At 46.9% G+C, this 24,477-nt stretch overlaps 1 protein-coding gene across 2 annotated transcripts in view; it reads right to left on the reverse strand.

Moving 5' to 3' along the window:
• Positions 1-24,477, reverse strand: part of TSPAN5 (tetraspanin 5) — a 170,259-nt gene that overhangs the window by 17,508 nt on the left and 128,274 nt on the right. The window contains exon 2 of one of the 2 annotated variants that reach the window (XM_004756022.3): positions 14,290-14,340. The exons of the other annotated variant lie outside the window; for it this stretch is intronic. Coding sequence (XP_004756079.1) covers positions 14,290-14,340 — 51 coding nt within the window. The remainder of the gene's footprint in view (positions 1-14,289; positions 14,341-24,477) is intronic. 2 annotated transcript variants of the gene reach the window in all.

The following is a 24,477-nucleotide window of genomic DNA, read 5'->3' on the forward strand; positions in this document are numbered from 1 at the left end:
ACATGATGTAAGCTCCAATTCTTGATGTAAACGTGATTCTTCAGCCCTTTGGCTTCAATATCAACTTCTTAGAAACTCAAACTTGTCGGAAAAAAAAAAAAGTACAAAAAGGCAATTGGCTACTCTCCTCTGTACCCAGAACTGCTGCTCAAGCGAGAAGCACACAGACACGCAGCCCAGTATCTGCATCCCGGGGGTACGGGCTTGTGCTCCTCCTCTAAGGATCCTGCAGGCAGAGCCCAGGGAGCTGAAAGGGTTAAGGGGTTTGGACGTCGTGCATAAAGTCAGAAAATACCATCCTGCGAAGCAGCGCCTAACTAGAATGAAGATAAACGCAGGAGAAGCAGAGCAATCAGCCACGTGCACTTCTTCCTTTATCCGTTTGTTTGGGCTGACATGAAAATGGTCTTCTGAACAGCAGCAGCAGAGAACAGTCAGCAGAAGAGAGCCAGAGACCGAGATCGCGGGTTACAAAAAAATAGATTCCAGTACTACAGACCTGAGAATATGGTGGGGGGCGGGGAGATTCACTACACAGATGGTCCTTGTTATTGTGTAAGCGTTCTTTGCAGTCACACTCTATATACGCCTGTATCTACAGTCTGAGGCCCCTCAGCCAGCTCCCCGGGGTCTATGGCTAGTGCTGCAGGAGATACACAAACATACACTTACTGCACCATAAAGGGTGGCTTCGAAGACAAGATGAAGACCAGCCAATTAAAAAGTTAAAAAACAACAAATATATTCAGCAAATTAGCCATTCCAGAAATTGGCTTTTGGACAGCTAGCTCTTGGCATATCAATCCAGAGCCTTTAAGAGATGATCCTCCAGTGAAATAGGACATTTCCGTTATCTACTAGGGACTAGACAGTATCTCTCAGAACTTAGCAAGGAGACCCATGTGTGTCTAAAAAGAAATCAGACATGCTCATGGAACGTGTCTGAAGCAACAGCAGACAGAAGCTTAGAGAGCCAACAAACAAAAGGTATCAGTGTGCATCCACTGTAGTAAAAGGGAGACTGATATTCCAGTCACTTGGACAAGGCTGCCCTTGAATGCAGCAGGGAGCATACATCCTGCACTGTACTCAAGCCCACCGGGTTCACCTACAGTTTCCCCTGGAATCCTGAAACACAGAAAGAGGGTCGCCTGGACAGTGCTAGCTGTGGGGCAAAGACACAGGACGTGATCATACAGATAACTCGTCCTGAATCCCAGTTCCGTGACCTACTACCCGTGTGATTCTGGGCAAGTTATCAAACCCGCCTAAGACTCAATTTCCACATCAGCAAAATGGTACCCCACATCATAAGGATGAAGGAAATAATTCAAGTACATCCAAACACTATGCTAAGTGCATGGCGCAAAGTTAAGAATTCAGTGAAAATTTATCCCCATCCTCACTACCGTCACTACCCTATTAGACCAAAAGAAACACAAAGGTACACTGAAGCACACAGGAGGAGCCTCTAACTCAACCGCACTAGAGGGGAATCCATCTTGCTCTGGTACTTGTTCTGCCTGACCCTTTTAAGGAAAGCCATGACTGTATCTGACGATCACACCTAATGAAGGTGGCAGTAACTGACCTGCCAGCCAGATCGTCTTTGTTTGGAAATGCAAGATCACCTAAAGACACTCCAAGTAGAGGCAGAAGAGAGAAGCCGTAAGTAAGCACAAGCCATGAGTAGAAAGACGCCATGAGTGGGTAGAAGCTAAGAGTGCACTGAAGTGGTGCCGTGGAGAAAAGAGCAATGAGAAGTGAGTCAACAGTGGTGAGCACACTGGGCAGTCAGCAGCCATGTTGTCAAGATGGCAGCACCCTGAACAGGGAAAACGGGCCTCTGCTGCCAAGGAGCCAACTGGTGCACTGGTCATCGAAGATGTGCTGCTCTGGAGGGACCTTCCAGATACTTCACAATGTCCTCCTCCCTGTGGAATCTCATCGTTCTGTGGTTTGGTGAACACTATACACCTTGGCAAGAATGTGGAAAACTGGCCCACCTTCCCACCAACCTCCTCCTCCTCAGCATCTCATTCATTCACCTATCCCTGAAACTGAAGCAGCTTCTCACCCATGCTTCTGCAATAAAGGACTATGCTCTGAGCAGAACTGTTTTTTCTTGGAAAAGGCTTTTACGCACGTGTAGAAATGAAAAGGCAAACAGAGCTGCGGAAGGGTTTCAAACCAATAAACCTCAGGAGTGTCTGTGGTTTTTTCCACCACCAGCTCAGAGAGTCCTCTGTGTGCCACCTGGCAAGCTTCAGTTTCTTCTCTCTCAACCCACACAGAAAAGAAATGCAAAAATAGCATTAATACGCCCCTAAGGTCTGGGGCTCTTCTGCTTTGGCATATACAAACACATTCCTTCCAACTGCTGGATGAGAAACAAAGAGACAGGCATATGGAACGTGCACCCAGAGACAGGCCAGATGGACCCCTCTGAGATTTATGGGACTGGGTCCTGATTCACCCATCCCCCATAAACCAGACCCTACTGGGGTGGAACTGGCAGCAGCTTTCCTAGAGTACAAAGAAGGGAAGAGTTCCTGACTTGGGAGAAGATGACAAGACAGAACATTCTAAAGAAAATGAGCTCCAGGAGTGGGGGTGGGGGTGTGGTTCTAGAGAGTCGGAGATGCAGCTTTCAACAGGAAGACCTGTCCACAGGAAGACCACACTACAACAGACCTGCTCCCTCAACACTCATCAGAGATTCCCCAAAGAACATTACAAAGCAAGGCCACTCTGCAAACCCCAAGACATCCAGTTGCCTGAGGAATCGTGGCAGAGTCCAGAAGGAGGACTTGAAAGGTGAAGAACCAGGAGCTCACTGGGACCCATAGTCCAGCGGGTTGTACAGTTGTGGGGACAGCAGGACTCAGGGCCTGGAGAAGTGACGCAAGGTTAAAGGAAGGCCAGCTGCCTTAAAGGCATGTGGTCGTCTAGTTTTTTTCTGTTAAAAAAAAAAAAAAAATCATCGGTGAGATGAAGTAATCCCTTCTTACAGCTTAAAAATAGCCATGACCACGGGGCACCTGGACGGCTCGGTCAGTTGACTGTCCAATTCTTTTTTTTTTTTTTAAGATTTTATTTATTTATTTGACAGAGAAAGATCACAAGTAGACAGAGGGGCAGGCAGAGAGAGAGAGGGAAGCAGGCTCCCCGCCGAGCAGAGAGCCCGATGCGGGACTCGATCCCAGGACCCCGAGATCATGACCTGAGCCGAAGGCAGCAACTTAACCCACTGAGCCACCCAGGCGCCCGACTGTCCAATTCTTGATTTCAGCTCAGGTCATGCTCTCAGCATCATGAGGCTGAGACTGACCGGGCTCTGCGCTCAGCATGGAGTCTGCTGGAGATCCTGTCTCTCTCCCTGTGCCTCTCCCCCACCCAACTCGCTCTCTTGCTCGCTCTCAAAATAAATAAAGAAAATCTTTTTAAAAAATGGCCATGACCTGGTGTGGGGAGAGGAAGAGGAGAGACACCATCCTCTAGGCCTCCATGAAATTCTGCAATCAAGCAGTTGGTGCCGCGGCCAGCTGTGCCAAGTCCTACCCACAGTCCTTCCAGAGGGAAGGACTGCCTCTCTGAATAAGGAAACAAATCCACAGGCAAAAGTGTCACTTTTCAGAAATCCAGCCTGTTCCCAGGCCACTCGCCAGATGCCTTTACATGTGTGTCCTCATGATGGAATACATACCCAGGAATGGTCCTAAGTATAATGTTTAAACCCAAATATGTAATAGAGGCTCTGATCACAGTGTGCTCCCTGCCCAAACTAAAGCGGAAAAACAAAAAAAAAAAAAAAAAAAAAGAAAAGAAAAGAAAAGAAAAACGAAAAGAAAAAGCAAACAGCCTAGTAGTAGGTGATCACTGTGCTTTAGGGCCCGAGACAGAAGTCACTCAGTTACTAAGCAAAGTCAGGATCACCCAAGAGCTGACGGGCAACTAACTGTATGTGTCATGGGTATTCAGAGTGAAGGCACAGTGACACCCTCAGGTGGTCATCTGGCGGGAGACAGGTGAGCAGGGTGCTGGGCAGAAGCAGCAGCAGGGTGAGTGCTGTGGGAACACAGAGAGGAAGGGGAGAAGGTGAGGTCAGCAAGTGCAGAGACAAAGTGACAGGCTCTGGTTCTGAAGGGTCTATGTGTGAGCTTGACGGGCGGTGAGGGCAGGCTAATAGGTAGACGGGCTGGCACTGGGTTTGAATGAGGGCGTTCTGAGCAGTGGAAAGCCCGGTCATTTGTGTACTTAGCTCACAACCTGGGCAGCAGGTGGACGTCATGGAAGCAGCTGGCCGGCTCTGGGGTGATCCAGGTGGGCTAGAAAAGGGCTACGCTACTGAGCACACGATATGGCTGGCACTGGGCTACCTAGCTTAAGTCACCCTCACCACAAGCCTACCAGGCAGGACAGCTGTCCACGGCAGGAAACAGACTCAGAGATGGGCAGCTGCCAGCTCGCCAGGGTGAGAAAGTGACATAGCAGAGTTTCCAGCCCAGGCCAGCAGATCCCAGAGTGGTCTACTGATGACCTACCCCACCTCCATGATGCTCTCCTGTCTGAAAAAAGCAAGCAGCAGTGGGTATGAAGGTTCTCATTTTCAAAAGAACATTGTGTATCTGTGTCTAAAATTTTAAGTATGTAACATGTTAAAATGATATTTTTGGCCCTGGACTTCCCTGATCACCCTCTGAAAACCCAAGTAAGTAGGAGAGACAAAGGCCTCTCCCCACCGCTGCCACCTGCCACCCCCCACAGGCCAAGAGGCACTTCTCTCTCCCCGCACACCTCAGCAAAATCAAGCGGACAGAAAGTGACGTAGGGGAGAAAATAGAGAGAATTTCCTTTCTCTAGAGAAAGTGGCTGCCGTGCTGTGCACCACCACTCCCCGGCAGCTTGCTTTTCACCTTAAACCTGGTGAGGACTTTCAAGGGGCCTACTGGGGGAGCTCTGAGACAACAGTGACTTAGGTCAGCCTGCCCAAGAAGGAAAGAGGAGGGCTCCAGGGCAGGCGAGGGCTATTCTTGGTGGCATGGGCCTCACCCCCACATGAGTGTGCCCAGGAAGAGGCAGCTGGGGTAAGAACAGGAAACCTCAGAAGGCAGAGTGCAGACGAGTGCAGGCTGAGGAAGACGGCCGGGTCTGAGCTGGGGAACAGCCACTTGGAGCAGACACAGCCACCAAACTCAAGGGAACCACCAGACAGAGGGACCCAGCAGGGAAGCTTCAAAAAGACCAAGACATCATCCCCTCCACCCTCTGCCTGGTCCCAGGAGCCCAGCCCCACTCGCACTTCAGCTCCAGCAGGAAGTGGGCAGAGGAACATCTGGTAAGTGGGGAGGGGTGACAGGAGGAAGCAGGGGGCAAAGGCCTCTCACCCTGCTTCCCTCTTCAGGGACCCAAGGCAGATGGAGCTGAGTGAGGGAGAACATTGGAACCCAACATCATCAGGGTTGGAGTTCTGATCACCATCCAACTCATCCGGGCCTGAACTTGTGCCTCAGAATGAAAGTAGGACTATGGTATCTGAGAGGGAACAACAAAGTCATGGAACTTTCGACCCACCTCAATTTCATTCCTGAGAAACCCCTCTGAAAAAGGTTTATGCAGACACACCAAAAGAAAAAGTACTGGTTACAACGGATTAACTTTCGTGCTAACTTTGCAGGTACTGAGCAAGAGCTGCTCTGTTTTCAGATTTTGGACTACAACAGGAAACTCAAGAGAGTGACTTGGGTAAGAGAGAGAGATGTGGACTAACTCACTGTATTTCTGCCAATGGGATGCTATCTTCAAAGAAGGATTTTCGGCATCTCAGAAGCGGCTCCTTAAGAGTAGTTTCCAAGCCAAACATGTAGTGCTCTGTTCCAGATATCGGGGGAACCCCCTACCCCTACAGCCTCTCTCTGGCTATGGAAACTCGACAGCCACCACCATGAATGGCCTGAAGCACTGGATCTCATGGTCTCCGATTTTCCTTCCTGGGAAAATTGGGGCAGTTTTTCCAAGGTGAGTCTTGGAAAACAATCTTGTCAATGACGGTGACAAAAAGCAACTGGAAGGTTCTGAAATGAGACTCACAGCAAGACAGTGGTCAGGGCAAAGCCTCCAGGAGAAAGATCTTCCTTATCCATCCCCAGGAAAGCCCCAGAGAAAAGCAGTACAGACCAGAGCTCTTCTAATTCCCATTCCCCTTTGGGCTCAGAACAGCCAGACTTTCCCTCTAGCCCGCTCCCCACGGGAGCCAGAGCAGGGTGAGCAAAAAGGTGGGCAGGGGAGGGCTGGGGCCCAGCCTATGGGGAGGGGCCAGACTTCCCGTGTAACCCCTCTGGGCCTCAGTTTCCCCACCTCCAACAGAATAGGTTATCATTCTCCTAAAGTTTAACCCTAAAGATCCACAGAGACAGAAGTGAAAACGAAACCCTTCAGGAAGAGCCACCTTTTCCTGTGCCGTCTTTAGGGCATATAGAGCTCCTCTGCATGGTCTCCCTCATTGGCTCCGACATCTTCTCAGCCCCAGCAGTGCAGGCAACACGCAGACAGAACTGAGCGGAAAAGGGCGCAGGACCCCTGCCTGCAAGGTGTTTTCAGGCCCCCTAAAGCCAGCTGGATGCATCCTTGGCACAGACAGCTAGGGGCTGGATTGGGAGGGCAGGAGGGAACATGGGTCCCGGCCAGTGACGGACGCTCTTCCTACTCGGAAAAGTGGAGGCTCCTCCTGGCCCTCGCTGACGCGGCAGGCAGCACCCCAACCTGCGACTGCTGGCAAAGGAGCCCTGTGCCTCTCACCCTCACTCAAATGCTAAGGAACCAGCACACGTGCTGGGCAAAATGGAGAAGGAAAGCCCTCCCCCCTCATTTTCCCACCAAACAGAACAATCGCATATTGATTCCCATTTTTATGCCAGAAATAAAGGAGTATTTTCTTCCCCAACATCCCAAATTAGGGGCCGTGTTACTGTTTTAACACTGTCCCGCTATCGATCAGACATCACAGCCACATGTAACTAACTCTGCTCACTCTCAGGCAGGCAGATCTGTCTCCACTGCCCGCCAACAGGAGATCTGAGGCAACTTCACGCCTCTCGAACTGAACGCCACAGGCCACAAAATCGCCCCAGTTTAAGAGAATGCTTTCATCATTCGTTTGGTCATTCACTGTTTCAGAAGCAGTGTTTTTTGAACAGCGACTCTGTGCTGAGGCTGTAGGTACTGGAGGGGAGCAGTAAACAAAAGTCTTTGCCCTCACAGAGCTGCTTTTTTTAGTGGCGTGCGAGAGCAATGCCCTGGCTGGTGTGGAAGTGCTCGATTCTATGAAAACACGTAGGAGAAAAACACAGGGAAGCAGGGAAAGAGGGAAGGGGCATGGGGTGACAGCAGTGACTTGAAATAGGCCAGGAAGACCTGTGGAAGGAGGTGACATTTGATCAGAGATCAGAAAGTGAAGAAAAATGCCAAAGTGGATCTCTGGGGGACAGCATCCCCGGTAGGGGAGGAGCAAGGACAAAGGGCCCAGGCGGGGGACAGCGGTGGGGGGAGTTGAGATTTTGGACAAACAGCACTGTGGTCCGTGGGGGCTACAGCAACAGGAAAGGGCAAGGTGGAAAGTGAGGTTAGTAACGGGATGACATCTATGGGATGGAGTGAGACAGTAAGGTCACTGAGCTCACTGGAAGGTTTGGAGCAGAGAAGCGATAAGACTTTTTTTTTTTTTAAGGTATAGATTACATTAAATTTGGTATTAGTTTCAGGTATACAACACAGGGATTCATCATTTATACACATTATAAAATGATCACCAAAAAAAGTCTAGTTACCATCTGTTATCACACAAAGTGATTACAATATTATTGACAATATTCCCCAGGCTGTACTTTTCATCCCTGTGACTTATAACTGCAAGTTGGTGTCTCTACTGCCCGTCTCCTATCTCACTCATTCCCCGACTCCTACCCTTCTAACCACTGATTTGTTCTATCTAGGATCTGTTTTATTTTCTTAGATTCCACATATAAATCATACACTATTTGTCTTTCTCTCTCTGGCTTTTCTTTTCTTTTTATTTATTTATTTGACAGAGAGAGAAAGAGAGAGAGAGCACAGACAAGCAAGGGGAGCTGGAGAGGGAAAGGAAGAAGCAAGCTCCCTGCTGAGCAGGGAGCCCGATGCAGGGCTTGAGCCCAAGACCCTGGGATCAAGACCTGAGCCAAAGGCAGATACTTAACCAACTGAACCACCAGGCGTCTCTCTCTCTCACTTACTTGAATTAGCAGAATACTCTCTAGTTCATCCATGTCACAAATGGTTAAGATTTCATCCTTATTTACAGTTGAGTAAAGTTCCATTATATAACACATACACCAAATCCTTACCCTTTCACCTGTCAGTGGGCACTGGGGTTGCTTCCAGAATCTTGATACTGTAAATAATGCTGCAATGAACATGCTGCATGTATCTTTTCTGTTTTCTTAGATCAATACCCAGCAGTGGAATTGCTACGTCATCTAGTATTTCCATTTTTAATTTTTTGTGGACGCTCCACACTGTCTCCACAGTGGCCGCACCAATCTACATTCCCACCAATAAGGCACAAAGGTTCCGTTTTCTCCACATCCTCACCAATATTTGTTACTTCTTGTTTCTTTGATACTAGCCACGCTATCTTATATTTTGAGAGGATCACTCTGGCGGCTTTGTGGAGACGTGCCTGGGTTAGGAGCAGGGGAATAAGCGTCGAGGCAGGGAAACAACTGAAGGCTTCTGCACGCATGTAGGCAAGATGTGGAAGCAGCTACGATCAGGGTGTAACAGTGGAGGTGATGAGAAGAAATGAGATTCCCCACCTTTTCTCAAGGCAGAGTGGACTGAACGTGGTCTGAGAAGGAAAGAAGGGAAAGTGTCAAGAAAACCCGAGCAAGTACGAGAAGGGAGTTGTCATTTACTACCATTTGGGAAGAACAGCTTTGAGGAGGTAATCAGGAGTGCTGTTTTGGATTTTCAGAAGCCACTGGACATTTAAGCGGAGATGCTAGGGAAGGTACCAGCTACCCAAGTCTGGAGATAGTAAGGTCTCAATCGAAGATCTGAATTGGGAAGTCATCCGTGACAGATGGCGTTTGAAGCCCCAAGCTGGGATGAGATTGCCTAGGGCCTGAGTGAAGACAGAGAAGAGGTCTCAGAGCCAAGCCTCAGGCAAAGGAGTATGAGAAGGCACTGCCTGAGAGGCAGGGAAACTGGGAATGTGGGCTATCTCGGAAGCCAAGTGAAGAAAGCATTTCTAGAAGGGGGAGATGATAAACTGTACCTTAGTCCTTGCTTTACTGACAGGGTTTCTGAGTTCTCAGATGAAAAAGTGATGTGCTCCAGGTTCAGTAAGAAAGGACCAGGTTTATCAAGTTCCTAGGCTGGTAATTAGAGGAAAAGTGAAGGATATAGTCTGTCTACAAGAATAAGAAGCAGATAAACAGTCTGATATAATGACAAATAGATGGATTAGAAACTGCTTGACTGATGACACCCAAGGGCACATATAAGTGAATGAGTGTCAGTCTCCAAGGAAATTTCCAGGGACATGTCACTGGGCTCCGTTCTTAGCCTACTCAACATACCAATGGCTTTTATCAGTGATAACTAAAACAGACTGCAATCAGAACAATCCAGAAGGCTTTTGAAAATAAAGCATCCCAGTGTCCACCCCAGACCTACTGAATCAGAAAATCCCCAGACAGCACGGGTGGGGGCGGGGTGGGGGGCAAGGAGCTAAAGGAGGCATGAGTTAGAAGAAAGAATTGAGGGAGAAGCTTGATCCAAATGTACGGCTAAAACCAAGCTCAGCAGAATGGGAAATGTGCTGGGTAACAGCTGGGTACGTGGAACCTTAAGTCTGATTCTGAAAAAGCAGCCAGACGCAAGGTGGAAAGGGTACACTTAGCTGGATCTGAGACCAATTTGTGAGTGTCCATGATCAACAAAGGGATCTTAAGCTACATGGACAATAGGCCAGAGGAGAAGGGACATAACCCAGCCATACCCACCCTGGCCCCAAAGCACCCTCTCAACGGTAGGGGGGACACACTAGATAAAGGTGAGAGGAGCGAGACCAAGATGATAAAGGGACAACTCCCCCACCCCCCAATTCCTAAAGAGAAGCAGATGTTTAGCCAGGAAACTCAAGAAACCAGGCCTCAACCCCGAATACCTTAAGGGCCAACATGCAGAAGGACTTGCTCTGTAGGATCCGATAGGGTTGATCTAAAATCCATAAATAAAAACTAGTAGGACAGGATTCTACTTTGGTAGAAGGAAGGTCTTTTAAACACTAAGAGGAACCCAAAGAGAAAAAATGGTGAGTATTTTGCCACAGAAATTGCTAAACTTACATATACCCCCAAATTAGCATTTATTATGATGTACTAGTTTATGTGTGTATATATATACACACACACATACATATGTACAAGGGTAGTGTTTCCTACACTGTAAATTCCCTGAAGAATTACATCCCCAGAGTCCAGCACAAGCCCTGTCCTGTGCTATGTGCTCAATAAATGCTATTATGGCTGGATGCTGCCAAGCCTGTTATAGAGGTGATTCATGCTAAAATCGTTAATGTTCCTTCTAGAACAGCAGGTCCTATGATCTCTGAAAAACCACACATAAACCAGTCATCCTTTGCATCTGCACAGTCAATTCAGAATTTAGATGAAATGGGTTGTTTAATTGTTATGTCTAAAATTCAATAGTAGATAGAGGCTCCTGGGTCACTCCATGGGTTAAGCGTCTGCCTTCGGCTCACACCATGATCCCAGGGTCCTGGGATGGAGCCCAGCATCGGGCTCCCTGCTCGGTGGGGAGTCTGCATCTCCCTCTCTCTGTACTTGATGGTCCCATTGCTCTCTCTGTCAAATAAATAAAATCCTTAAAAAAAAAAAAATAAGCCAATGATAATATTAGCCCTAGGTTTAAGGCTCAGTCTGCTATTAAGTATGCACATGATGGGGGGGTCATAATTTTTGTCTTGAATGTTTCTGTATTCCACATCAAAACGTGTAAAGCTTTGTCCACTAAGGAAATCTGATCCTTCCAGCTGTGACCCAGTTTGGAGATAATCCACCTCTAGGTGTTCCTTCAAGTAAATGTCACCACACCCCTATAGGGTGGTTACTGATTTACTGATTCACAGGCTGGTGTTAGCAGCCCAGGAGGACCATGGTGCCCACTACCCTTGGCCAAATTCCGGTTCACCTCAGAATTTCACCCCCTCTGAGGCCGGTTCCAGCTGAGAAGTAGTTAACCCATAGGGTTTCGACAGAGTTGCCTTTGCAGTCAGTCACCAAGGGGATCGCTGCAGATCGGGTTCCATGGCCCCACATTATGGGTGCCAGTCCTGCAGGGATGGGAGTAGTGCAGGGGCCTACTCAGTGCCTACTCTCTGCCCAGTGTCCTGAGGTACCCCAGAAATAGGGGTGTGAAGGCCAAGGGGAAGGAGAGAGCCTGCAGACTGCCATGGGGAAGACTGCTGCCTTTCCCTGTCTCTCCATCCTGCTGGCCTGCTGCGCCCACCCCCCGCCCCCGCCGCCCCCCGCCCAGTGCGTTTCTTCACTGTGTGCCATCCAACCTCACTGCCCCTTCTCTGGGACCCTGATTTACTGTTCATCCCTCTTCTTGAATTCACTTCTTGGAAAATACATTTCTCCAGAGTCTGTCTGTGTCAGGCAGGGTTCAAGATGCTGAGGACATGCCATGAAAGGTATGATGATGGGAAACAGGCAGCATGTCACAGGGACCTGTGTGTGAGGAAGCAGATCCAAAGTGGAGAGGAGGGTAGTCATGCAGGTTCCACGGGAAGGTCATTTGAACCAGACTTAGAGGAGAAGGAGCAAAGCCTAGTGACAGCCAGGCAAAGAGCGCTCAGAGCAGAAGGGAGGCAAACGTCCCTTGAGACTCCTGAGGGGACCGTGGTTAGAGCAGGGCCAGTGAGGGCAGAGGCACAGATACCACTGAGGCAGGAGAAAAAAAAAAAAAAAAAAGTGTTGGGGCAAGGGCCCAAAGGGGGCTGTTATCAACTTTATGCTTCACAGGGAGCTGTGAAAATCAGCTGACTGGAGTAGAGGAGTGAAGTCATCGGACAGACATCCTAAAGATGTCCCCCAGTGTGAGTCCATCGCAGTTAGACTAGCAGCCAGTATCTAAGTGGCAGCATCCAAGGTTGCAGAAAGAAGTCCTCAGCTAGTGAACTGCCTACTGTCAGGGCCCCAGAGGCGCAGGAACTCTGCATGATTCACTGCTGTGTCCCATGCGGGGGACGGGGAGGTTAGAGGGTGTGGAGATGTGGCCAATGTGCACCAGATTAGGTTCCTCCATGTCCTTTTACCCTCTGCTACTTCCACTTGGTCCCGGCTCAGAGTTCTGCTCCACAGTAGCTGGGTAACTGGCCAAGTAACTTCAGCTCTCCAGTGAAACTTTCCATTTATTGGCAGTGGCCTTGACAAAGAGGGGTCTGCTGTTTCTGCCCCCAACACAGGGACCACAGTAACCCCTTGCTCTGATATTTGGTGACCCTTCCAGCTTTAGAATTTTGTGATTTTATCACAGAAGAGACCTTTGGGGCAACTGATGAAACAAGAAGGTAATTATATTTCACAAAGAGAAAAAAAAAAAAAAAAAACCTTCAAAATTACCAATGGTCTGTTTATTGCTACAATAGACAATTAGTTCATTTAATGCCTTCCAACATCTTTTCAAATCAGATAGAAATGGACTCTTATTAAAGGAGGATTATAAAAAGCTGCGTTATCCATCATTAACCAATCAGAAGGCTTCTAAAAGTAACATTTCTGAGATTCCACCAATACAAATCTATGAGCCAAAAAGGGGACTGATTCACTTTTCCAAAAGATGAGGAGTCTTCAACATAAAAGTTTCTAGAGATCAAATTATGTCTGTTTGGGAAACTTATTTCCCTTCATCACTGCCCTGCTTCAGAATGTTGCGGACAGGTGGTTGGTTTTTTGTAAAACACTTTACGTTCTGTATGTAGGTATTTTGTAAATAAACAGAGGGTGGTTCACTTTCAAAACTTGGGATTTACTCTGAGTTTTATCTGATGCAATCTGAACATTTTTTTCTTGTAGAAATTCCTACTCGTATCTGAGGGGGTTTTTGTTTGTTAAACATTCTTACTTTTGCTCTCCTGGTACACAGAACATCTCACAGAAACTCTTGGCTTCAGGCCACGGTCAAGGTCAAAGGAAGAAATACCGAAGGGATAATAGACAGGTCTTCTGGAAAACTGAAGCTAAGCTCTGTGTCTGTGAGTTTTCACCCATCCACCTGCTTCCTCATTCCTTCAAGGTGGGAGATAAAATGCTGTCAAGGATTCCACCCCCAAAGAAGGAAGAAAAAAGGAGTTCATGTTAATTTTTGAAGTCCAGAGCCCGGTCTCAGTAGAACTTGTCAAAAAACAATTAAAAGGTACAGAGGGGAAGTAAGGCAGAGAAGTGGACACAGCGGGGTGGGGGGAGGGGGGAGGTCATGAGCGTGTTGTGTGGAGCATCAGCTGTCCAGAACATTGTCTTCACCATAGCCTAGAATATGCTCCTCCGTATATCCAGACTATTTCCTAGGAAATATTGAGGAAATAATTCCTAGGAAATACTGTATTTGCTCATAAAGACATAAATATTACAATCATTAATACTGTATGTTGGATTTGCTCATAAATTCTGAACATTCCTGAATACTTTCAATCAGTAAACAAAAAGTCACATTCTTTAGTATTAACGTGAAGCTTATCTGATTTTCAAACAGGAATTATATCTACCTTCTTTCATACGACATGCTAATAGCTCATTATATAATGCTCGAACAGAAAAGAAAAATAATCTTTATGGCCTGAGTAATCTTTTAAAGGGTTAAAAGAGAGAGAGAAAGAGAGAGAAGGCTGCAGGTGGTTTGGTGATATTTATAAGCATTACTGAAATTCTTGTGCCAGAGTGAGGAAATGTTCCACAATAATAGGTTACTTCCAGCTAACTGACACAATTTCAACACACGATCTCTGTTATGCACATGTATTGTTACTTTTGTAATTATTTTGATATAATGACTGATTTAGTCTTTATTCCTAAGGAGCCTTAGAACTATGACATTATCTTCCAAGAACACTTTCTTTCATGAAAGAACCATGTTTCTTTATAGTCTGCAGATGTCAGAGGAAAAGGAAACAAAGTGTAGTGTAATGTGCAACCTCTAGCAACCAAAATGGATGCATCAACTTACTTTTTCATTCCACGCCCACAGTCCAATTCCAAGAAATGCTATTCCCAAAAACTGAAAGAAAGAAAAAAAAAAAAAAGGTGTTAAGTGTAAGGATAAATGCTATGTTTTTACTAATACAAATACAAATAAAGTTCTCAACCAACTCTTTTGTCACTTTACCAGGCTGAGAAATACTCTTATCTAAAATGTGAGTGACAGCCTTTGACAGAAAAATAAATACCATAATCACCTTGATTAAAATTAAGCATGAAGAAGAACTGAGTAAAGAAAAGGTGGTATAGGAATCAACCTTAGAAAAGAAGGAAATTCTGTCATTTGCAACAACACGGATGAACCCGGAGGGCCTTATGCAAAGTAAAATAAGCCAGACAGAGGAGATACATACCGCATGGTATCATTTACATGCGGAATCCAAATAAATAAATCGAACTCACAGAAACAGAGTAAAAACGTGGTTGCCAGGGGCGGGGGTAAATACTGAAAGGTTAGCAAAAGGGTACAAGTTGTAAGATGAGTAAGGTCGGAGGATGTAATGTAAACACCATGACTACAGTTGGTAACACTGTCTTGTAAAACTAACTTCCTCTAAAGGAACGGAAATGATGTCACACACCGAAAGGTAACCGTAAGGTCATGGATGTGTTACCTCAAGGGTGGGGAACCCCTTCACAACATATATACATATCTAATCACCACGATGTACTCTTTAAATATCTTACAATCTTATCTGTCAATTCTATCTCAATAAAGCTAGAAAAACAAAAAATTTAAGTTATTTAAAAAGAAGGGTTGGAATACGCAGGTGCTTCGAAGTCACTGATATTATGAAGGATAATAATTAGGTAGAACCTTGAGTAAAACCGAAGTTATTAATAATGTCTAAGACTGCCTTTCAGTGTAGGAGAGGACATAGTTCTGCCCCTATAAATCCAAGCCCGGAGTTCACTAGAAATGGAGTATGAGGGACACGAACAGAAAAAAGCCGGTGAGCCTCTCTACACCATCATGCCGCTGGGAACGGGCCAGGAAGAAGGCAGGCAGAGCACCGCACTCTTTACACAACTTCTTCCAAAGGTAACATGAATCTTACAAAGTCCAACGTGACCCAAAGAAAAGTCCTGCATTCTTCCATTTTTCAGAAACTTAAATTTAGACTTCTATCATCCTTGAGAAGGGCTTCTACAGCTCCGCCTGGTCTCACCTCCATGCCGTAATTTCGTGTATACCCGGGAGCACACGAACACTGCAGTGAGATAAAGGGGCACCCAGCACAGAGCTGTCTCCTCTCCCCAACCACAACCCCACAGTGCTGCCCCTGAGCTGTGCTTGGGGGCGGGGGAGCAAGCAAGCAGTACCCAGCAGGGGGGGGGGGGGACTCCCTACTGTACTTAGTTGTCACTGTATTCTATCTGCTCAGGGATACACATTTCCGTACACGTTTTAACACGTCTGAAATCAGGACAGGTCTTACAATCGATGGTATCTCAGTCTTTTCCCCTTGACTTTACCTAAAATAATAGCAGGTCTTGTAATCAGGGTGTCCCATCTTTGATGACACATTGCACAGGGCTGTCCACCCCCTGAGAGCCCAGTGGTCAGGACCGGGTGTAATTGGCCATGAGCAAAGACACATCTTATTCCTCATCCTCATTACCAAGAGCAACTCGGAATTTCCTTCCCAAACACTGAAGTGAAAGGAGAGGCGCAGGTTAACGAGCAGTTTCAATCTGACGGCAGCAGCGCACCCTGTTTATTTTACTAACATCTTGATTAAGTTAAATGTCAGGGAAGCTGTGCACTGAGAGGGCCGCACAGAGAAGACGGGCGTGCGAGTGGTTCTTCTCTGCCGTTCTGGGGAAATCTGAGAGCTGTCCACCTGGCGAGGTCTTCATTCGCAGCAGGGGGAGCTGACACGTGGGCATCAGCTCATCAATCCGAGGGAGGCTGGTGGGGGAAACACCAAGAGCAGAGGGGAAAGGAGGGACTGGGGAAAACAAAACAAAACAAAACAAAACAAAAAGAAGAAGGCTGACTGCCCTGAAAATCTGGTTGTGTTTTTAGAGGCACAATTTCCCAAATCTCCTGCCAATTATCAGACTCTGTAATGAACGACATCCAACACCTTGGGAACCCCTAGATGCAGAAGCTACAGCACACCCTTGATTTGACAAAAACAGAAGACCCCTTTCTTCCTGCTCTTGCTCTGAGAGGTTTGGAAAGGGTTTAGAAAGAGTCGTTGTGAATGTCCCGACAGAAAACTATGGCTGGCCCCTCTACAGCCCCGGTCAAAGTGTCCCTTTATGTTTCTGATGGAAAACAACAAATACACCAGTCCCCCAAATGACTCCAAGATACTTGGGACTCTAGTACAAAAGCAGAGCAATTCAGCGTGTTACTTTCATATGTAGAGGTCCTAGGCTCAATATGGTAACAAGCCAGAAGGGCAGACACAGCAACCCATCAGACCTCGAAATCACAGAGTGCTTGACTTCACACCTACTGATGTGAAACTCATCCCAGTGAAAAGCCTCGCCTTCTCTAAACAGAAGCTCTTCACAGACACCAGTCAACCACCTTCCCTGATGCAGTCCTCCAACACCGTCAACCTCAGTCAGCTCAGTTCCTCCCGGGGGGACAGGTTCCCACAGAAGGCTCCTGTCTAATCGCTAACATTTATTTCTTATTACTGGACAGGCACTGTGCCCATTAGTGCTTTGTCTGCACTCTTTTAAGCTTTACCACAATTTTATTGTGGAACAGACACTGTCATTAACCCCATTTTAAGAAAGGGAAGAATGAAGCATACAGGGTTTCAACCACTACTGAATGATGCAGCAGAGATGGGAACCAAGAGGAGACGGACATCAAACTACGCATTCTTACCAGTCCCAAAAATTTCCCATTTGCCCCCATGGGGTAGAAAGTAGAGGCATTTAGATTAGAATTATACATGATAGGATGAGGACATCATATATTCCTCCCCCCAGAAGGCAAAGTGGACTTGAAGAGGTAAGACAATGAGAACCTTGCCTTCACACAAGGACTGGCTGTAGAACAGAAATCCCCTGTGCAGGTCAGACACAGAGTAACCCAGAAGAACAGAGAAATTCAATGGTGAGCCAACTTTGTCCTCTTTGTATGAAGCTCTCCTCTCTTCTGGGCACTTGGAAAACCCCTTTTCCTTCACAAATCATATAAACAGACTGGAAACCAGTGATTTTCCACCAAGAGGAGAGGGAGAAAGAATCAGAATTTCAAGAATTCTGATTCGAACAATTTCCTCTACAAATTGCTCTAAGACTTCCTGCTTTAACTGTGACTCTCCAAACACGGTTTAAGAATTTGAAGACGAAACACAGTGAAGTGAAGGAAAGCACTCGATACCTAAGCAAGCGGCCCAAGCGGCCCGGGGCTGGGGCCTCAACTGCATACCTTTGCTGCTACATCACTAGCAAATGTCCTCCCAATTACTCTCAGCCCATATGTTTTGTTTTAAAATTGAGTTGTTCCAGCTTCAAGTAATTAAACAGAAAAGAGCCAAAAAACAGAGACAGGCACGCAGCACTGGAGGCTCACTGAGTTTTCCCTTTCCCACCTCTAGAAGAAAAGTTGACCGTAAACCACCAAACTGACCTCATTCTGATACCTTGAGGCCAACTTCCAGGCAACGGGGAAGAACACTTAAAAAGTCAACTCTTCACTCCTTTGAAAAGGGGTGTGTGTGTGTGTGTGTGTGTGTGTGTGTGTATGTAAAAAACCACAGCAGATCTGAGGCTTCTCCCCATGTGGCAGTATATGCAAACATGCAATACTAATATCTGACCACCCAATTTTTGATGTTTTAAATGAGTAACAATAATTTTGCCAACATCTGTTCAGTGCTAAGTAGGAACTAGGCACTGTGTTTTATACAAATTCACTAATTCCTGCCTAATACAGGAGCTGCTAGCTACTGAGCATTCCAAGCATGGCCAGTGCACACTGAAATGTGCTAATAAGTGTAAGACACACACTGGATTTTATTTTATATTTTTAAAAGATTTTATTTATTTATTCATGAGAGACAGAGAGAGAGAGAGAGGCAGAGGGAGAAGCAGGCTCCCCGCTGAGCAGGGAGCCTGATGCGGGACTTGATCCCAGGACCCTGGAATCATGACCTGAGCCGAAGGCTGACACTTAACCATCTGAGCCACGCAGGTGTCCTACATTGGATTTTAAAGACTTAATTTAAACTAAAAGAATGGAAAATCCTCAGTAGTTATTTTATTACTGATCATATGTTGAAACTGCAAACTTTGGCTATTTCAAATAAAATAGAATATATTACTAAAGTTAATTATTATCCCCATTTTATAGGTAAGGAAACTTTATCTCAGAAACTTGAAGTTGTGTTGCTCAGGAGATCGGAGTCCTCAGTCAAGCTCGAAACTGTTTTAGTACTTTCCTAAGACTCTTGTCTTAAGCCTCAAAATCACCCCTTTAGTTTCCAGGCACTCAAGGCAAAGGGCTGTATTCCTAACTGGAATGGAGAATGGACTGGAATGGAGAATAGCCGTAAGCGGACACAGAGGGGCACGCTGCCGGAAGCCTGCTCGGTGCAACAGAACAAAAGCCAGCAGAGCGGACACTCAGGAAAAGCTAGAGAGGAAAATGGCCCCAGGATGTGAGCAGGGCAACTGGGCATCTCTGCCAAGAGGGATACATCTGCCCCATTTTGGGGACTGTGAACAGAAGATCTCTTTCTCTATCTGTTGCTTCAGTCCAAGCAGAGCCTCCAACACCTTGGAAGTAGAACAGTGTCCATTCGAACTAGTACAATTGATGACTTAAGAAGCCACTCATCCATCCACATACCACTGTGCATATTTTGACTTCTTACTTCGTGCTAGGTACTACTTTTCTCTTGTGATAAATACAGGTACAATCCTTGTCTCCAGTGAGCATACAGTCCAGTGAGAGAGAGATTTTAAGCAAATAAAGCATAAAAGACAAAACTGCTCTGGATGGAGCTATTACAGAGAAGAAACTAAGGTCAATACAGACAAAAGAGGAAGACCTGACCCAGAGCGCAGTCCAGGAGGGTTTCCCTATGTCAGGGAGGTAGGAATTGGGGTCTGAAAGATGAGAATGTGACTTGGCATGAATACATGAAGAGTATTTCAGAAAGTCAGAAGAGAATGTGCAAAGGCCCCGTGGTGAGAGGAACATAGCAAGTAAAAAGGTCTAAAAGGTGATTGGTGTGACTGGTGTGTGAAGAATGGGGGGAAAGTGGGAGGTCTGTCATTAGTGACATGAGTACAGCGGACCATGTCACGCAGGGCCCCATAAGGCACATTAAGGAGTTCAGTCATTATGCTAAGAGTAACAGGAAGCCTTCTAAATGCCATCTGTGTGTAGTGGACTGTGATCAGGCAAGGACACAGGCCTTTATCAGATTTGGGCTGCAGAAAAGATGAGAGAGAGTCCAAAATGAACACACAGGGACTGGAGGGAGGCAGCTTTAATCACCCAGACAATACCTGACTGTATCCAGGATGGAAATGTGAAGAAAAAGATGGAATTGAGCCTATTTGGAAGTAAAACTGATATTTTCAGTAATGGCTTGATATGGTGAAGGGGGGGCAAGGGTGAAGGAGAGAGAGGGAGGTGTTAGGGTTAATTCCTATTACTGGTGTCTTCCACACGGAGACAGCAGCCCTTCAATATCCATCTTATGTCCTGACAGAAATAAATCTCAGGTGCCAATTTCTTAACTAGCCTAAGATCTAGTGGCATTTCTGGAGGACAGCTTTCTTTTACAGTATTTTGCCTGCTATCTGAATTCTCTTTTAAAGGAGCATATTTCAGCTTGTATACTTTAAAAAATAAGTTATTTAAAGTCTATACGCACATCTACCTCTCCCCACTTTTATTCGTAAAAGGAAGCAGTTATGTACAGGTGTACATTAAAGGTCACAGGCAACTCTGAAATAGACATTTTCAATCCTCTTTGCTTAAAAAAAACAACAATTACGTCAATGGCATCTGCCCAGCATCCCGTGAACAGACTCAAAATAACAATGCAGCAAGGTAAACATGACAGAGGAAAATCAAGATCAGGTCAATCTGTTCAGCTAAATTAGAGCCTCAGAAATATTATCCAAAATAACAATGGAAGGAACTCTTCTTACTTTGACATTCTGATCAAGTTTTTTTTAAAAAAAACCTCTATGCTCTGCCTGAATAAACAGGAGAGATTCATTGAAAACATTTGGCACAGAAGAAAGGAAAGAGTATCTTTAGAGAAAAAAAAAAAAGTATTTTCCTTAAACTACAACACAGGTATTATTTTTCACTAGATATTTGCTGACACTTTTGTGACCAACACTTCAGTTCTCAGAGGGATGAGGTGGGGGGTCATGCAGGGTGGGGGGTGGGTGGGGGTTACGAATAGTCCACACAAGTGTGCCAAATATTTATGCCCTAGAAAGACATGGTGTCTTTCTAGGGCAAGGGCTGATATTAGGAATAAAAAGCCTCTGGGCATAATTCCTGCTTTGTCAGAGGAGTCAGCCTGTGCTGGCAGAAAATTCAATACCCAGAAAGTCAATCCCCATTTTGCCACTGGGTCCCTGTGTCCCAGCTGGTGCACTCAAACTGTCCGGAATCCTCATGACAAGATGGCATGACCGATAAAGCTCAAACCTGTAAACAGGACATTCCCCATCTGAGGCGGGGTCACCCTCTCCCACGTCACTCGGCTCCCACAGTCTCCATGTAGTCTGAACACCTGAACACACACCGCCCACGGAGCCCCGCTGCCAGGGCTCGGAGCCTGTGTGATCTCGGGAAAGGCTCCTCGTTCATTAACACGTATCTGAGCCTCTCCTATGAGCCAGGCAGCGCTCGGGGGAGTTGGGATAAATCAGGAAATAAAACAGACCAAAGTGCCTGCTCTTATGGGGCTGACCTTCTAGCTGGGCTGGACTGGGAGGGAAAGGCGATTACAAACAGAAATGAGTAGATTATACAGAATTTGAAAAGGTAAGACCCACGGTGGGGAAGGGAGAGCAGCACAAAGGGACTGAATGTGCCTCAAGGTGGATGGAGCGGCTGCAATATTAAAATGCAGCAGCCAAGGCAAACCTCCATGAAGCAAGCTAGGCATAAGGAAAAAACACGAAGATGGACAGTGGCCTGGTAGATACGGGGCGGGGGGTGGGGGATGTTGCAAAGAAGCAGCCCGGCAGGGCCCCATGGCAGACGCAACAGGAGTCAGATGGGGTGGGGCTCTGAAGCCCCAGTGATGACTGGGATCTCTTCTGGGAGGTAAAGCAGCACTGGAAGGGTTCCTGACTTCCTAGAGCCCCCTAGAGACAACAAGGCCACCTAAGGAAACGCACCAAATGACCGCCGGGGTCCATGTGATCGTGTGGGACTGGGTGGCAAGCCAGGAGCCTGTGACGCCCCCGATGAGTCAGGACTCTGTGCGTATTAGCGCCCTCCCCTTTCTCACGCGGTTCTCTGCCTGCCTCCTCTAAGTAGGAGAAAACCTCCTCGTTCACAGTGATCCGAAGCCTCCCTCTTCTGCACTTCTGTACCCCCTGCCACTTGGACCCTTGCTGACATTCACCCACCTGGGGGGATCGTGAAGGGGTGACACAATCTGGGCTCAGACTGCAGAAGTGACTTGGGCTGTGTGACCCAGAGCACCTGGGCCAGTCAAGGGGGCGGAAGCACTGCCCTCCGATTAATCATCTCTTCCCCTGATATCGGTTGGGGCATCCCTCCCAGAACAGTGTATACAGGCATGCCTGTGCGTTTAAAAGAAACTAATAAACTCTAGTCAGAATACTGAGATCATGTTTAATTTAAGATCTTTTCTATTTATCTTAGCAATCTGACTCAGGAATTTGGGGTATGCACAGACCCAGATTTTAAATACCTACTAATTTTGAAATCCCACGTTAAAGTAAGTTTCTTCCCACTGGGGCTTCCTGATGCATCGTCCCTCTCCCTAACTTCAGCCCTCCTTGTTTTTGTGTTATCTCCTTTGTAAATGCGTTTTGGTTTCATTGTGCCCTCTTATAAAAAGAGAATTCTTCTACAAGAACGTGGGATATAAATTATAACCAAATTGAGGTTGGGGTAGCTTCTCAATCTATACCCTTGCTTTTTGAAAACCGCCCCCCCACCCACCCACAAGGATGGGCCCCTGCATCCCTGCTTGTGAAGGAGAGCCACTCCCCACCCCCCTCTCTAGACTGATGAGTTGACAAGGTGGGACATGTGTCTCAGGAAGAGTTGTTCCAGCAAATACTAGGCTGAGACAAGAGTCTCTCTTCCCCATAAATCAGGTACTGGACACAGTGATTTTTGCCAGCCCCGGTCTCCCTGATGCTAGAACAGACCAGTGTGCAGTGGAGAAAGCACCAGATGGAGAAAGTAGGAGGCATGCCAAGAGCAACTTCCAATCCTGACCACTCTCTGCTCCTTATCCCCAGGATCCAAGGCTACACTTCCCGATCCTGGGTTCGAAGCAGTGCCCTGGGTGCTTGGGATACGCCTCCCCCCTCCCATCTTAGCTGAAGCTACTTTCGGGGCTTTCTGTTACTGACAACCAAGAGAGTCCTAAGATAATAAATAAGAGACCGTATTAATTTCCTTCGGGCTTAGTTCCTGTTAACAGTAAAGCGTGTAGAACAGACGCAAGCGCGATGGTGCTCTGGGGACTGACGAAGACGTGGCAGAGGGTGGCAGGTGCTCCTTTCCAAATAATCGACTAGGATCTCTAGTGGTTCTGAACTACTCAGTAAAGCTGTGGTCACCTGGTAGAAGAAGGAACACATCATTCAGCCGCATGACTTCATGAAAGAAAAGAGTGAGCTGCCCTCTGCTTGCTTGTTGAATTCTGGAAGCAGGACAGTCAGAGCCCAAGAAATGGTTCCCAAAGCAAGAGCCTGGAGGAAAGGGAAAAGGGAGCAGGGAGGAGCCTTTTGCATGGTTCCTGTGTTCTCACCTCCCGTTTTCCCAGAAAGGGCACAAGGGCTCTCTGTCTCTGACCTTGTACCACACCAAGAGAAGGCCAAAGCGCCCCCTTGAAGACATGTCTACAGCCCAGGTGCAATCTTGCTTGGAAACTCCTTTGTCCAAGATTGGAACTTCACTTCCTGGCAAGAACTAGTAACGTGAGCTGGAAAGGGGGAGAAAAGGGGAGGGCTCTGCGGGCAATAAAACCTATACTCTTCTTGGAAATTCCGCAGGCAATGCAGGCACAGAGAAAGGAACGTGAGGGATTAAGCGATGCAAGTCTGGATGCAGAGAGGGAGGCTGCAAATTACAGCCCACTAATCTTCGTCTCGGGAAAAGCCAGGCTTACACTGCCTGGGCTCTTCCATCTGTAACCCCCTGATTAGATCAAGCCAAGGCTAAGAACAGACCAGACACAGGTTCTAAGGGTTGAGGAGGATGGAGTGATATCTCAAGTATTTCAAACGACAGGCATGAGAAGTTACATGAGAAGTTACGTTATCTATAGGCAAACATCAGCCTTGGTGGGAATGAGCTTCTGCTGTTGTATGAAAAGAGCCAAGCTGGGCGGCTCCAGCTAATGGGCGCCTCCAACGTCTAAGACGCTCAGATGTGCACCGCGTAGTGCTGAGACATCTTCAGGTTTTAGAAAACATCTCGGGCAAGATTTAAAGGTTAAGGCAAATGAAACTTGAAACAGGATTACTCTTTTTTAAAGCACAAGTAGGATTACATGATTCAGTTCATTTGCTAAGTCTCTCCAATAGGCACTGGGCACTCTGCTAGGGGCGGGCGATAGAAAGGTGAAAAATCTAACTGACGATCTCCTTTCCCAAGGAGGTAACTGGCGGGGGAGGCGGAGTGGGTAGGAAACAAACAAGGGAAACCACAGTAGGCTCAGGGAGTGGAGCCTTCCCAGACACAAGTTGCCACAGAAACACAGGGACAGCCAGGGGATCCCCGGGGGTCAGAGGAAGCTTCCTAGGAAGGGACATCTGAACCGTGTTCTAGAGGAAAGGAGACAGGAAGAGCACCTCCATCCAGCAGACGGTCTGGAGCCTGAAAGAGCATGTCCCTCAGAGTGGGCAAGTGCTTCTGGAGCTGAAGCAGAGATCATCAGCCCAAGCCCTGGCAAGCAGGGCTCCTCCACGTGTGGCATCACCCAGGAACGTGCTAGAA

This window comes from Mustela putorius, unplaced genomic scaffold (assembly GCF_011764305.1).
Source record: "Mustela putorius furo isolate JIRA1106 unplaced genomic scaffold, ASM1176430v1.1 tig00003871_pilon_pilon_pilon, whole genome shotgun sequence".
Taxonomy (NCBI): domain Eukaryota; kingdom Metazoa; phylum Chordata; class Mammalia; order Carnivora; family Mustelidae; genus Mustela; species Mustela putorius.